The sequence below is a fragment of the Cyprinus carpio genome, chromosome A9, assembly GCF_018340385.1.
Source record: "Cyprinus carpio isolate SPL01 chromosome A9, ASM1834038v1, whole genome shotgun sequence".
NCBI classification, from domain to species: Eukaryota; Metazoa; Chordata; class Actinopteri; order Cypriniformes; family Cyprinidae; genus Cyprinus; species Cyprinus carpio.
Genome location: NC_056580.1, coordinates 6,609,068 through 6,622,812, shown reverse-complemented (window position 1 = coordinate 6,622,812; position 13,745 = coordinate 6,609,068). Strand labels below are relative to the sequence as shown.

The window sequence follows — 13,745 nt, the reverse complement described above, 5'->3', positions numbered from 1 at the left end:
AAAGGCACTAAGCATATAAATACTGCTGTTAAGCGGGAAATCCCACATAGAGAGACTTGCCATAAATGCATAACCAACTCGCTGCCAGTGCCAGTGATCAGCTGCTCTCATGCGTGGAAAGATCAGGAGTCACACGACAGAACACACTATAGCATGGATCGATCTACGCATCTAAATCATAATTCCGAAGGAAGCGGGGCATATAGAGGACATCCAGTGAATCAAAGGATGACGGACAGCGAGCAAACAGATGAATATTCTTGTGAGAATAACTCACCTAGTACTTCTAACCCCCAGAATCAGCCAACACAGTAAGTACAACACTACAATATCACGAATTTGACTCTCATGCAGGGTGTTTATGTTTGCTATAGCCTAATATTATATATATTTATAAAATAATAGGATATGATATAAATAAATATTTTACATTTAAATGTATAAACATGTTTTTTCTTTATTTTTTTTACGTTTTAACATTATTGAGATCTAGCCAATCGTTATTTCGATGTGTTTGAGCTAACGATCGGTCATTTTGGTAATGAAATCGTGCATTTAATTCCGTAGTTCCTTCTCGGTTTTTAAACTAGCAGATACTTTAGTTTCACTTTCGTTTCTGTCAAAGCATTCTGGAGAAACGAAACTTCCAAAGCGAATATTTACCATAGCAACCGATTCCGAAATTACTGTCACGCGGACATTTTCCAATCTCTCTCGCTCTCTTCGAATCATTACATAGGGATAGTAAATAACAACATTAAAACATATTTAAAAAAACACAACCCGATAAATAAATTGCAAAATATCATTAAAAACAAAATAAATGAATAAATTCAACAGTCCTCTGGTGGACAGTACATATATTGGTAGTTGAAAGTATAGGTTTTATAAAATAAAAACTGGTAGCTTTTTTTTTTTTATGTATTTGTTTTGATTGAATTTGCGTGTTCATATTATACCAGCTATATTTATAGCCTATAATATAACACTTGTTTAAATGTATTGTATATTAACTTAAGTACATCTATAATTTCTTAAGTTCTATCTAAATATTTACCTTTATTTACATTGTGTACATTGTTGAATATCTTGTATTAACCAACTTGTCATTTTTAGTTAAGGAGTAAACATGTGCTGCTATCACATGACAAAACTTTATTAAAAATTAATCAGACAATGCAGCCATAATTGTTCAAATAGTATAGTCCTTTGTTATAATGCAAAGTCATTGTAAATTAATACAGTATGTGATCTTTTTCAATGAGGTGAGAAGCTTTTTGTCATTTAAACTTCTTGTTTATCAAAGTTTTCTTGTAGTAACAATAATTACTCATGATTGCAAATAGTTACTGTCATAATATGATATTTTTGCTGGAATGGTTGCATGGCGAGTTTTTTTAAGGGGAATTCCAATTATTTGTGTCCATGTCATTGGTTTGTTTATTCAGTTATCACCAATGTTTTTTTTTTTTTTTTGTTGTTTTTTTTCTAGTGTAAAGTACTGAACTGTTGCCTGAACCGAAGTACTCTTGCTATTTCTATTTGTGTTGCTTATTTATTTACTTAGCAATAATCATGCCTGATTCTAATCTTTTTGATTTCTACCTCATGATTTTTATGTGTCATCATCAGGCAGCACATTTGGGGTCATATGTGATGTCAGGGGATCGGCTATGATACTAATGTGTTTTTAATGGCTTTTGACAGCTGCATTACTTGGGGCTTGTGTATTGTGTCACCATCAAATATGTTTGGGATGGAGGGAAGTTCCCCAGAGTTGTTTGTGAAAAATTCTGACTTTACGTAAGAAAATGTACCTAATGCATGCCATTTGCCCACAGTGCTGATGGATACACCAAGATACCACCAAATGAATCAAGATGGAGCAAACTGCAGAGGAGTAAGTCATGACACGACTGTTGTTGTATTTTCCATCTTCATGTGATCCAGATGTTTCTATAATTGTTACCATCAAGTGCAATTCCAGTATGTTAACTTGTGTCTGCAAGAGAAGACAGATTTGTTTTGTTGTTATTGTTAATGTAGTTCATTATTATCTTAAGGCCTGTATACACTGAACGGATTTTAAAATCTGAACAGATTTTAAAACACTAGACATCATGATAACTTTGTAAATACGGAGAAAACTCAGCATAATAGACTATAAAGGACTGAGTTGTTCTAAAGACAGCAAACTCACACAGAAACACATGTATCACGTGCAAGGGGAAGCGTGATGAATGAAAACAAAACGTGATCTAAAATTAGCTTAAAAAATATCAAACATGTTTGATCTCCTAATCACAGTGTAAAGCTTAAAAATCATGGTCTGTGCCCATCATACACACACTCTTATAAATTTGCAATAAATATGTGATGCAATAGAAGAACCGTTTTGGGTTCCCTTAAGAACCTTTCAGTCAACAGTTCTTAAAAGATTCATGTTTCTCTTATTGTGTGAAGAAGGTTTAAAAAATCAAAACAAACTTTTTATTATAAACCTTTTTTTTTTTTTGCAATGGAAATTGATAGATAGATAGATAGATAGATAGATAGATAGATAGATAGATAGATAGATAGATAGATAGATAGATAGATAGATAGATAGATAGATAGACTGGATTTGTTGAATCCAGTGGGGACATAATTACTGATTATAATGACTTATACTGTCTTTGTGTGCATTGCGTTGCATATCGCGCCGCGTAAACATAAAACCATGTCCACATTTGTGATCGGAGAAATGACAAACAACAAGTCTACTCTACACTGCTCAAAACTTGCGTTTGAATCATGAGGAGACAATTTTTTTAAGTTTAAAAAAATGTACTTACAGGCTGTGAGTCAGAAGCACCAGACTGTCCTTGCAAAGTTTGAACTGCCTCACTTTATAGAACAGCCTTTGATCACAGACGCATTGTAGGCTAGTCTGCAGGTTCAGGAAACAGTCCTCCATAAAATGCATCACACAGCATCACACACTGTGGGCTTGAGTAAGGAACAGCCAGTGGACTTGAGAACGGCGAGGCAACAACAGTACTACAGCGAGAATAAAAGTTACACCTTCTTTCTTTGCTTGAACATTTGGGCGTTGTTATGCAAATCTTCCCACACGTCCCACACTGTGACGTAGAGATGTGGGGTGGGGGGGGGGGTTAAACAAGGCATTTTTGGAGAGCGTGGACAAGTCTTAATTTTATAAAGAATTTCTCTTTGGATTTGAGACTTTAGTCTTTGCAACTTTACAGATCTTCTTTATGCACCAAGAGCTTGTAACACTCCAAAGAGAAGGAAAAATTGAAATTGCATCATATAACACTTTAACATTTACTCTCAGGCCATCCAAGATGTAGATGAGTTTGTTTCTTCATAGGAACAGATTTAGAGAAATTTAGCTTTACATCACTTGCTCAACAATAAATCCTCTGCAGTGAATGGGTGCCGTCAGAATGAGAGTCCAAACAGCTGAACATCACAATAATCCACAAGTAATGTACACGACTCTGGCCCATCAGTTAACGTCTTGATTTTGCAAAAGCTGCTTTTTTGAAATAAACAAGTTCATCATTAAGAGGTTTATAAATTTAAACTGTTGCTTCAAGCTAAAACATGAGTCCTCTATCCATAATATTTACTCCAGTGAGAAAGTAATTTAGTCTAAATCGGGGAAGAGAAAAACACACATATCAAGCACCGTTAACAACGTTAAACAGTCCAAAACAGTTCTAAGCAAATATGTTGGTGGATTTTGATTTGAGAGGACAACAGGGATGGACTTTTTCACTGGAGGAAGCGTTATTATGGATTATAAGGGACTCATATTTTGGCTAGAAGCAACGATTTCAACCTTAAACCTTTTAATGATGTGTTTGTTTATTACAAACAAATAGCTTTCCACTTCACACGACATTAATTGATGGACTGGAGTGCTGTGGATTACGTGTGGATTATTGTGATTTTTTTATCAGCTGTTTGGACTCTCATTCTGACGGCACCCATTCACTGAAGAGGATCCACTGGTGAGCAAGTGATGTAATGCTACATTTCACCAAATCTGTTCTGATGAAGAAACAAACTCTACATCTTGGATTACCTGCAAATTTTCTTTTTGCTTGAACTATTCCTTTAATCCAGTAGTGCGCGATCCTGTTCCTGAAGATCTAAAGTACCTTCCTACAAAGTTCAGCTCCAACCCTGATCAAACACAATTTAACAGCTAATAAAGGCTAAGTTCACACTACAGCAGGACATTAAACGTCTGCAAATCGCTGTGCTGTTCAGACTACATGACTTGATTGTCTGTCTTGAAGTCGTAATGTGTTCAGACTATGCGATACTATGTAAATGATCTGCAACAGGGCATCACACACTACAACAACTCTGTCACCCAACAACTCTACACAATCCCCAAACCATGTTTTGTCATGAAAGCACACGCAAGAAGTTGAACGAGAATGACGCGAAACAACAAGTGAAACAGGAGTTGTTTATTTGAAAATGGACATCGGGAAGAAATTAGTGCTGGAAGCTGTTTGCGTGATGATCTGTTCTGAAAAAAAGGTGAGTTGTTTTTTTGTGTATGGATGTTTCTTAAAGCCATGGTGCTGCTGCTGTTTTATTTCGGTTGACCTCAACCCATGCCTTGCTCTCTCACTGGCTGTAGCTTGTCGAGACACCTGACCCCACATGATGTTGATCACCCACTGATTTTCCCCCGATCACAGCCCGACCTGTCAGTGAGCTCATTAACTTGCAAACTGGGCTTAAATTGGGCTTAAAATCCTTTAGTGTGAACTTAGCCTAAGATGTTCAGGAGCACTTGATAATTACAGACAGGTGTGTTTGATCAGGGTTGGAACTGAACTCTGCTGGTATGTAGATCTCCAGGAACAGTATTGAGCTCCCCTGCTTAAATCATGCACTCCGTGAAATCTGTTAACTCCGAATTCCCAAAATCTGCAGACTAACTCAGACTTTTGGGGGGGAAATCTGTGAGGAAAAAAACAGTGCAAAAGCTGTGTAGTGCATTCCAGCCTTTAATTTATGTCTGTCTTAAAAAACTGTATGTATTAAGTAATTTATTAGTGTGCACTTTGCAAGCCCTGAGCTTCAAACTATCCCATTTGTGTGTAGAAATGAAACACATGTATCTCTCTCTCTGCAGTTGCAAAGGAAGAAGAGGAGAATCTGAGGAGATGGAAAGAGGAGAATCGCCCGGGTCCCATTCAGCTGACTCCAGAGAGACTAGGTAATGTGGAGATTTCAGTCCTGATCTGAAAAAAAAGACAAAAGCAAATGAACGAAACATCTAAACCCGCTAATGTATTTACTCTCACAGGTGGTGCGGTATCACTGGCAGAATTAAGAAAGAGTCTGAAGGATGTATTGTGTTTGTTATAGCTGAGGGTGAAAGGTTTAGGAGTAGCTGTTTGATTTTTATGTTTTGATTTCTTTAATAATTGTTTTTTGTTTGTTGCTTTAATTGCATTTGATTTATGTATATATCTTCAGATTAAGAGGGAGTGGATGGATAGAAGGGAGAGACAGGCAAGGAGGAGAATGAGAAGATGAAGGGATTTCAGGGGGTTTATGTAATGAAATTGAAATATGTTTTTTTATAGAGTTTATGATGGACATTGTGTTACTCTCATGCATCTACCAAACTTCATTTGGTCATCTGGCTTGTGTTTAGATTCAGTGCTTTTTATGATGCCTTTGTAATTCAGACTTTATAACTCCAGATGTCACTGCAGGCAACGTCCACGTTATCATATTCTTTGCAATTAAATACTTTATTAGACTTTAGCCTTCAATGTTGCTGCTGCATGAGTTTAATTATTTGAGCAACCACAGTTCATTTTCTAAAACACACTCTGGTCATTGTTTGGACGTTCTCATAGTATAATAATGGTTAATCTCGGGATTGTAGATAAGTTTGGAATACTGTAATACTGGAAATGAAAATCAGTTGAAGAAAAAGTTTTTAATTAGATTAGATTTAACTTTATTATTATTATTGTGGAGAGTACAAATACAGAGCCAGTGAAATGCAGTCAGTATCTAACAAAGTGCAATCTGGGAATGACAAAAGAATGACAGCACTATGAAAAAATGTGGTTCAAAAATGGAAAAGTAAAAAAAATAAAATTACAATTAAATTAAAACATATCCGCTAAAAATGTTGGGATGTAATATAAAAATATAAAATTAAATTAAATAAAGTAAATATTTAAATATTTAAAAAAGTAATTACAGTTTTTAAATTCTGCACTATTTAAAGGGTTTATTAATCAAACTATTTAATCAGATTAATGAAAAATGTTGTATTAAATAAAAAATGCTAAATTTTCACTAGTGGTCTCAGATGGACAACACTGTATTTATATATTTCCGTTATATGCATAGTTACACTTTATTTTTAGGACAAAATTCTAGTTCCTAACTACTAACTATTTAAACTAATTATTAATATTTAGTACAGTAGTTGTTATGTTTAGAGATTGGGTAGGATTAAGGGATGTCAAATATGTGCTTTATAAGTGTAGCGAATCAGCTCAAAGGGGAAATATGAATAATCAATCATAACTAGTTATGAGTAATTATAAATATTTAGATCCGCTGTAAGTATTTACTTGATCTCTCAGTGTCAACTGTCTGTCAATTCTAAGAAAATTCTGTCAATTCTGGTTAAGGAAAATAACTTTCTTACTGTACAATACTACTCAGAGCATGTAGCAAAAATCTGCATGATTAGGGACTTCACTTATGAGCAAACAATGAACAACCTCAAGTGTGATACAAGTAAGACTTTATTAACTACATAAACACTTAAACTAGTCTAACATACGCACACGCATACAGTGGGTATAGGAATAAGGGTTAAAGCTTAAGCAAGTAAAGAGAAGAGAAATAAAATACATGAAGCCATCATACAATTTGATATTCAGCAGATCTACAGCCTGAAGGAAACATCAGTTTCTTAGTTCAAACACACCTTTGTTTGTGGTGCATATGATACTTAATGTACCAATTAATAAGACTAAGTTTGATACTTGCACGTCTCGCCTGTTTGAAAAAGAGTCCTGATGCACTTTGGGGCTCCAGTTGGTCTCTGCTGAAGTGAGTTGATGAGAAAGACCAGTTCGAATCAGAGGATCTTGATGAATGGACAGTCAAGGCCGAAGCCTGGCACAAGCTAAGCATGGTTTTTAAGGCTCTTAGCTCAGCATCTTCTCCTGGAATTCCTGAATCTAAAAGAAAACGCTCTGATCTGGTGATCAGTGATCTAAATAGGGTGACGATGTCACATCCTCAGGATTTGAGTGAGCCAATGAGGAATGGTGCCTTTTGGAGGGAAGTTTTACACCTCTTTGTCTCTAGTATGGTGTCTTGCATATGAAATTAGATTGGGGGGTTCAAGAGAAGAATCTTTAGGATTCTTATAAAACTAATGTGTTGCATAGGCATCAACATATAATATACACTCTCATTTAGATCATGAAAATATGAACTCATAGATACCAAACATCATATAGATGAGGTTATATTAACTAGTGATCTATCATAACTATGCATAAAACATACACAATACACAAAAGACAATATACAAGAACAGTAACAGCATACACAATGCCCTGAAGTTTATGTGTGTTCATTCAAAGAAAGGTTTTTCTATGAATTAGAGAAGAGCCCCTTTTAATGGGCATTATGGGTCTGTTTTTGAGAGACTTGAGTTAAGAGTTGCTTTGCCACATTCCTGGGAGCCAAAAAAATAGTGTTATTAGATAGTGTGCCTTTGGTTGTTATGGAACCAGAGGCCTGTTCTGCCGTTTTTGAGGTGATAGATGCATTCCGGGAGAAGGGTCTATAGACCCTTTGGTTAGATGAGGGGGTGTTAGATATTTTTTTGTTAAATATAACAAATAGTTGTGTGTCTGATTGGTCCAAATGCTACATAAGCATTAATCAACAGCCTATATGCTAGTAATACACATGTTAATATGCAACTAGTTAATAGAGATATTTGGTCCCTAAAGTGTCCGAATGACATTGAATGTAAAGAGAAAATGTGTAGTTTAGTTACAGTGGGCTATAAATGCCAAATGATAATAACACTGCAAATGACATGGTGCTTCAGGGGTGGCATTAGCTGAAGAATGAGAAAATGGCAGGAATAATTGTAATAGATGTAGAATAATAATAATGAAATTCTCTTCCTGGTAATAGAAAATGCATGCATGTGTTTGGAAAGCTCAATAAAATCAGTGAATATGGAAACATCAAAATGTGTGTAAATTACTCACTGATTGTATTCAAACAGGTTTCCAACTGTCTACCACTGATCAGTCAGAACTAAAAGTTCTGCCATAAACTCATTGGATGAGCCAATCTTGCTACTCAATGTCTAGCTGGTCAGACTGCTTAAACAGACTGAGTAATGTTGTTTTAGTGTCACAGAGCCACAGTTTTTACACTTTTTGGAGAACTCATTGTAAATGGCTTACTTATACTGTAGTTCATTTGCATATTAAGCTGAAAGAAAATAAAGTATTTTAACATCTAAAGTGCACATAAAATGTTTAATGCATTGCAGGCCGATAAACTAGAGATGATGAAAAAGCAAGACGAAGAACAGAGACAGAATCTGTACCAACACGACAAGCAAAGGTATGTAAGCATTTTTCCAAGACCTCACCAGATTTAAGGTGTGCTTTGTTCAAAGGAGGAAGTAGGATGATAAGCTGCACTACTGGCCATTATCCAAAAACAATAAACCTGAATACACCGGTTTATCCTTGGCCCAAGTTGAAAACTATGCCTTTTGTTTAGAGCCTGTGAAGAAATTATTCAAAACAATTGCAAGGAATCCTACAAGATGCTGCTGGGAAACTTCTGTCATCATTTACCATTGTATCATCACAAACCCATATAGCTTTATTTCTTCCACCACAGTAACATTCAAAAAATAAATTTGATTCTCACGCTGTTCTTTATAATACAGTGAAGCAAATGGTGACTAGAGATTAAGTTCCAATTTGGCAAAAAGTAAGTAAATAAATAAATACATACATAAATAATCATAAAAGCATCATAACTGTATTCAATAAAAAATTCTGCATTACATTCTAAGTTTTCTAAAGTTAAACAACCACTAAGTTTTTATTCATTAAAATTGTTACCTTTTTAAATCCAAATCATACAAATTTAAATATGTGCATATTCATTTTAGGAAATTGTGATTGGTTACAAATCACAGAAGAGCCATATTTGAGTTCTAGAGCTGTTTATTCACATTATAAAAGATGTTATTAAACATAGTCATAATATATATATATATATATATATATATATATATATATATATATATATATATATATATATATATATTATTCAATTACCATTCTATTATCTATAAAATACATATATATTACTAAAAAAAAACTAATCACACAACTTTCTGTAAATAATCATGATTAATTACACATAACATTACAATTTTATATAAGAAATATACACTCACTGGCCACTTTATTAGGTACACCTATTCCAGTGCTTGGTAACACAAATTGCTAATCAGCCAATCACATGGCAGCAACTCAATGCATTTATGCATCTAGAAGTGGTGAAGATGACTTCCTGAAGTTCAAACCGAGCATCAGAATGGGGAAGAAAAGGGATTTAAGTGACTTTGAACGTGGAATGGTTGTGGTCCCAGACGGGCTGGTCTGAGTATTTCAAAAACTGCTGATCTACTGGGATTTTCACGCACAACCATCTCTAGGGTTTACAGAGAATGGTCTGAAAATATCCAGTGAGCAGCAGTTGTGTGGACCATAATGCCTTGTTTATGTCAGAGGTCAGAGGAGGATGGGCAGACTGGTTAGAGAGGATAGAAAGGCAACAGTAACTCAAAAAACCACTCGTTACAACCAAGATATGCAGAATATCATTTCTGAATGAACAACACGTCAACCCTGAAGCAGATGGGCTACAGGCTGAAGGCAGCAGAAGAACAGGGAGGGGGTCGTTTCTGTTAGGTAATGGATGCGGAGGCTACAGTTCGCACAGGCTCACCAAGATTGGACAATAGAAGATTGGAAAAACGTTGCCTGGTCTGATGAGTCTTGATTTCTGCTGCAACATTCAGATGGTAGAGACGTTGCCTTGGCGTAAAGAACATGAAAGCATGGATCCATCCTGCCTTGTCTAAATGGTTCAGGCTGCTGGTGGTGGTGTAATGGTGTGGGGGATATTTTTCTTGGCGGTCTTTGGTGCTGTTAGTACCAATTGAGCATCGTTTAAACGCCACAGACTACCTGAGTATTGTTGCTGGCATGTCCATCCCTTTACGACTACAGTGTACCCATCTTCTGATGAATACTTCCAGCAGGATAATGCACCATGTCACAAAGCTCAAATCATCTCGGACTGGTTTCTTGAACATCACAATGAGTTCACTTTACTCAAATGGGCTCCACAGTCACCAGATCTCAATCCAGTAGAGCAGCTTTGGTATGTGGTGGAACGGGAGATTCGCATCATGGATGTGCAGCCGACAAATCTGCAGCAACTGCGTGATGCTATCATCTCAATATGGACCAAAATCTCTGAGGAATATTTCCAACACCTTGTTGAATTTATGCAACGAAGAATTAAGGCAGTTCTGAAGGCAAAAGGGGGTCCAACCCGGTACTAGTAAGGTGTACCTAATAAAGTGGCCAGTGAGTGTATGTTCACACTGAATATTCTAATTAATGTGGAAAACATGGAAACAGCATTATTTTAAATATAAGATATTTTAAATATTTGTTAACTGAATCTATGAATAAAGGTCAGTATAACATACTGATACTGATGCCTGTATAAAATAATTTTTTTTATTCATTTCATTGTTTTAACACATGAATGAGATTTGAGAGTAGCCAAGATATTCAATAAAAAGCAACTTAAATTTCAGTCTTTTCCTCAGATGACTTACACACAGTTCGCTGGAAGGTTTTTTTTTTTTTTTTTTTTGGGACAAAGAAAATCATATGGGTTTGGAACAACATAAGGATGAGTAAATGATGACAGACTTTTCTTTTTTTGGATGAACTATCCCTGTAATCACAATTATGTCCCTTCCTCCTGCAGGAAAAGAGAGGAGTTTCTTCAAAGAATTGAGAGGTCCAGCACAACCGTTTCTATGGCAGCAGGCAATTCCATACCAGCATCATCTTGGGTAAGACAGAGGCCAAAAATGCACTCCGTGCTCCATAGGCCTGAGTTCAAGCCTCTTGTGCATAGCTGTGGCACTGATGTTACAGCCCAAGGCACTGGAATAATTCACACCAATTGATCTGTCTTTGATACATGTTTTCAAAGCAAACAGTCCTCACTCGGGAGCTTTCATTGACATGGCATGTTGGACTACAGCAATGAGTCCAGCAATCCAATTATATCCTCATTAGCCTCACACCGGAGATCGCTGACTGAGTTTATCATAGAGCTTCCTCAGTTGTAAACATGCAGACTTCCGTTTTTATGGTCAGCCAGCACACAGACGCAAGTGTTGCTTCTGAATGGTGAGGCAAGCAGAGTTCAGGGGACTTCCCAGAGTTCACAGCGAAACCGCCTCACAAAAGGCAGAAAGGGGTCTGTGAGAATGCAACAAAAAAGAGAGACTGGGGTGGAATAACCTGTATGGTTTGAGTGAAAGTACCTGGAAAGGAGCCAGAGTCTGAACCTGTACATAAGCAGGCTGACAGGATGCATTTAGAGGCGCTAATTACAGCTAAGCCACATGATTTCACTAGAATTTTAAGCAGGTTAGATATGCTTCAGAATGCTCCTGTGGTCACCAAACAGTGAGATATAGATCATGCTGTGCCTGTATTTTTTTTGGCAGACCTGTTCTAAAACAAACTGCTGGAAGAATCATTAAAAGTATGAAGATCTCAACTATGCTGCAGGCAGCAGAATGTCATGGCGCTATTATATGAACTCCAATCAAAAGCAAATTAGCAAAATAATTGAAAAACATTCAGGACATCATAACAAGATTTTGAATGCTTTTGAAAGAAGTCTCATATCCTCACCAAGGCTGCTTTTAGTAATATTGTGAAATAGTTAAAATAACAGTTTTGCATGTTATTATATTTTAACATGTGATATATTTCTGTGGTGCAAAGCTGAATTTTCAGCATCATTACTCCAGACTTCAGTGTCACATGATCCTTCAGAAATCATTCTAATATGCTGATTTGCTGCTTAAGAAACATTTCTTACTATTATCAAAGTTGAAAACAGTGTTGAAAACTGCTGCTGAATATTTTGAGGAAACAAAGCAAGTTTTTTTAGGATTCTTTTAATTAAAAGTTCAAAAGAACAGCATTTATTTGCAAAAGGAATCTTTTGTAACATAACTATATTTACTGTTACTTTTGGTCAAGTACTAAGGCTTCCTTAGTATATCATTAACCCTCTGGAGTCTAAGGGGGTTTTGGTGGCCTGGGGAAGTGTTGACATGCCCTGACCTTTGTGCTTTTTTTCAATTGCTTATCAACATATACATGGCTAAAGTCTGAAAACACTGTATTCAGTACAAACTGGGCTACAATAATAATGTGTAAATAGCATGTATGTACACAATTGTATTTTTGAGAAAACAACATTTATGCGTGTTTAGAGAAAAACTACAATTTTGAAGTCACTGAAATAAGGTCATGAAACACACACAGAACATTTGTTCACAAGACTGTCAAACATGGACCTTGTAGCCTAGAATTTTTGCTTCAAAATGATGTGAAAATCATCTTGTTTACTCACTCACAGAAAACAATAAATTGATTTAAATTTTCTAAGACACTTTTTGTTTTGAAAGGGCATATGTGAGTAGGTGTGATTGACCGTGAATATTTGTGTGATTCACACCTGAGAAGACAAAGGCCCGCATAATGAGCTGCATAATGTGCCATTCAGCCAGGCGTGTGACTGAAAGGGAAGAGTTACAATAAAGAATGTGAGGACAAAATAAATGTTTATATTTTTAGGTTTGTAGTTTTAGAATATATTTAATTATCCCACAAAATAACTTGAGATTCACTCACAAGTGCACAGTTTATTAGGAACAATCAAAGCTGACTTTCAAAGCTGAGTTTTTAGTCACACGATCCTTCAGAAATCATTCTAATATCAGTCAATATTATTGATACATTTGATCAGTCAATCTGACTTCCGCAGCTCGTGTTGGAGGCAGGGTGGTTGTTGCTGTTTTTTCCACAAAATTGAGCTGCTTTTAAACTGTTGCCATCGGTTGATTTTCCCCAGTGGGTTAAAGGTTTGAAATATTGCATACATTACATTTGGTTGAAATGCTTGCACTGAAACATTTTGCATTCTACCTGTAATAAAACTGTGCTAAATGTTTTGGGCCACACTAGTAGGAAGCATTTGAGCTGTGTTAATGATAAATGTGCATAACAGTGAGTGTAAAATATGTATTTTAGGGAAGAAAATGAGATTTTTATATTTGGGACATGGTAATTGCACTACTTTGGAGGTTTTGTGTGCCTTACCATAACTTCTAGGTGTGATTGATTGATTGTTTTTTTTTTGTTTTTTTTGGTACTGGCATGGGCTTGGGATGCACAATTAAAATGATGTAATAGTTGTGATCATTATTTTACCTTCCATGATTATTCACACTTGATTAGGTGCAGTAATGACACTATCAAATCAAGCACTCCATAATCACAGGTAAACTG

General features: G+C 35.9%; 1 protein-coding gene across 1 annotated transcript in view; it reads left to right on the top strand.

Moving 5' to 3' along the window:
* The first annotated feature begins 111 nt into the window (after positions 1-111).
* LOC109105973 (epithelial-stromal interaction protein 1-like) overlaps positions 112-13,745 on the top strand; it is a 29,272-nt gene continuing 15,638 nt past the window's right edge. Inside the window, exons 1-6 of the mRNA XM_042763074.1 lie at positions 112-311; positions 1,842-1,900; positions 5,165-5,248; positions 5,339-5,382; positions 8,564-8,667; positions 11,134-11,221. Of these exons, the coding sequence (XP_042619008.1) occupies positions 154-311; positions 1,842-1,900; positions 5,165-5,248; positions 5,339-5,382; positions 8,564-8,667; positions 11,134-11,221 (537 nt within the window). The 5' untranslated portion in view covers positions 112-153. The remainder of the gene's footprint in view (positions 312-1,841; positions 1,901-5,164; positions 5,249-5,338; positions 5,383-8,563; positions 8,668-11,133; positions 11,222-13,745) is intronic.